This window comes from Pteropus vampyrus, unplaced genomic scaffold (genome assembly GCF_000151845.1).
Source record: "Pteropus vampyrus isolate Shadow unplaced genomic scaffold, Pvam_2.0 Scaffold333, whole genome shotgun sequence".
Classification (NCBI taxonomy): Eukaryota; Metazoa; Chordata; class Mammalia; order Chiroptera; family Pteropodidae; genus Pteropus; species Pteropus vampyrus.
The window spans coordinates 703,608-706,103 of NW_011889114.1; the positions used below are offsets into that span (position 1 = coordinate 703,608).

Consider the following 2,496-nt stretch of genomic DNA (forward strand, 5'->3'; position numbering starts at 1 on the left):
TTATAAAATCTTCCAAAGCAGAACTTTCCTGAATATACAAATTGTTCCAGGACATAATTCATGCTACAAGGCAGTTTTAGTCTTAATAATTCATGTAGGAGAATTCTAAACAATGTACCAAGGGATAAAATATGCATTGTTGAGGACCTAAGTGTGTCCTTATATCAGAAGGAAAAAAAAAAAAGAGAGAGAGAGACAGAAAGCAAGAAAGGGATCTCCACCATCGGGGAGCTCACAATCTGGTTGGAAAAAAATGAGGTTCAAAGAAATAAAAGTAGCTCGCCTCTTTGTAAGGCCTGGGGTGGGTGGAGGAGAGACAGAAATTCAAGTGGCACAGATGTCACTCGGGGAATTTGCAGTTTAGCCGGGAACTTGTGTTCCGGAAACTCGGAAACATGGAAAAGAGAACACTAACTACTGCCTTCCTGGGAGGAGGAGGCGGAATCAGGGAGGTTTGCTGGACAAAGTGTCCCGTGAGCAAAGCGTTGAAGGAAATTGGCCGTAATTGAGAGCAAGGGCATGGGAGGCAAGGAAACGTGGGCTTAAACCTCAGCTCTGGAACTTCCTTACTGTGTAACCTTGGGCAAGTGACCTCCCGCCCCTGGGCCTCGGCTTATAAAATAAAGCATCTCCCCTACCTCTCTGACTTGTTGTAAGAATTACCTTAAAGGTGAAACTGTGGATAAGGTGCTCCATGACTCTCCAGACGGGTGACGCTACTGTGTGACATAAAAGGTCTGAGCAAATGAGATTCTAGAGCAACCTCTGCCTAACAGGACTTTCTGTCATGATGAAACTTTTCTATATCTGCTCTGCTCAATATGGTTACCACCAGCCACGTGCAGCTATTAAGCACTTGAACTACGGCTAGTGCGACCAAGGAACTATTTTTAATCTAAATTAATTGAATAAATGGGAATTTGAATGGCCACAGACAGTCGATGGTGACCAGTCGGGCAACATGGTTCCGAAGGGAATTCCAGGCAGCGGCACCAGCTTGAGAAGAGGCCCAGGGGCAGGAAAAGAAACAGCCCACGGGGTGTGTATTCGTTTCATGTGGCCGCTTAACCAGTTACCGTAAACTTAGTGACTTAAAACAACACAAATGCATTCAAGTGAGATCAGAAATCTGATATCGAGGCCTTGGCAGGTCTGCGTTCCTTCCGGGGGCTTCAGAGAGAATCTACTTGCTGGTCTTCTTCGGAGGCTGCTTGCGTTCTGTGGCTCGTGGGCCCCTTTCTGATGTCACTCTGACATCTGCTTCCATTGTCACACCTCCTGCTACTAACTCTGATCTTCCTGCCTTCCCCTTAGAAGGACCCTTGTGATGACACAGGGCCCACCTGGATAGTCGTGGATCATCTTCCCATCCCAAGATCCTTAACGTAATCACATCTGCAAAGTTCCCTTGGCCGTGTGAGGTCACCTATTGACAGGTTCAGGGGGTTGAGATGTGGGCATCTTTGCGGGGCACGGTTCTGTCTGCTACAGGGTCTGCGTACGTGTCCAGCGGTGGAGAGAGGTCTAGGGTACCAAGCTACGGAGATTGGCCATGGGCTTCCCCCGAAAATCAATCCGTACCCTGGCACCCTGTCCCCACCTCTGCTGCTATTACCCTGATCCAAGTCACCATCACCTCCTGCACTATGCATTACCCTGGTATCGTCTCGCTTCCCTCTCGCCTCCCCTCGAGTTCGGTCTCCACCAACAAGCAGAGGCATCCTGTTAAAAACTAAGTCAAAGCAGGATGCTTCTCTGCTCTGAATGAGATCACCTGGTTTAGGAAAAAAAAAAAACCTACAAACTGTTCAGTTAAATATGAATTTCAAAACAACAAATAATTTTTTAATGTTTAAGGATGTCTCAAATGTTGCCTGAGACATACTCATGCTGGAAAAAATAATAATAATAATAATTCATTGTTATCGATCTGAAATTCGAATTGGATTGGGTGTCTTTGTATTTTCATCTGGTGACAGTAGCTCAAGACCCGCCCATGGATCCCCAAACATGTTCTATGGCCTGACGGCTCTCCTGGAGTATGCCAGCACACTCCACCTCAGGGCCTTTGCACTTGCTGTTCGTGCTGCTTGAGATTCTTTTTTCTCTCCTTTCTTCAGGTTTTGGGCTCAAAGCTCACCTGACCCGAGGGGCCTCTCCTGGCTGACCTATAGTCCTGCCCCACTCAGCCCCCTTTGTCCCTTTAAGGTTCGGCACTGATCACGTTGGACCTATTCCACATTTCTTCATTCTTTTGTTTTTTGTCTGTCTTCCTCCATGAGAACATCAGCTCCCTCGGGGCAGGGAGCTGTGTCGATTTGGGTCACCGCTACATCCCGGCGCCTCGTCTTGCACATAGCAGGCGCGTAATAAATGTCTGTCACGTGAATAAAGGAATAAATGACTCTATCATTGAACCCCTGGATGTACCTGTGCCTGAAGCCCCGTTGTGTGAAATGGGATAGGAGGATTAAAAATTAGTTTCCTTCCAGCCTC

General features: G+C 47.2%; 2 protein-coding genes across 3 annotated transcripts in view; both read right to left on the minus strand.

Moving 5' to 3' along the window:
• LOC105304213 (DExH-box helicase 34) overlaps positions 1-2,496 on the minus strand; it is a 79,603-nt gene that overhangs the window by 39,448 nt on the left and 37,659 nt on the right.
• LOC105304197 (C5a anaphylatoxin chemotactic receptor 2-like) overlaps positions 168-2,496 on the minus strand; it is a 4,748-nt gene continuing 2,419 nt past the window's right edge. The window contains exon 2 of one of the 2 annotated variants that reach the window (XM_011378174.2): positions 168-2,493. In XM_011378174.2, the coding sequence (XP_011376476.1) occupies positions 2,478-2,493 (16 nt within the window). In that variant the 3' untranslated portion in view covers positions 168-2,477. The remainder of the gene's footprint in view (positions 2,494-2,496) is intronic. The other variant, XM_011378173.2, reaches the window with a different exon arrangement.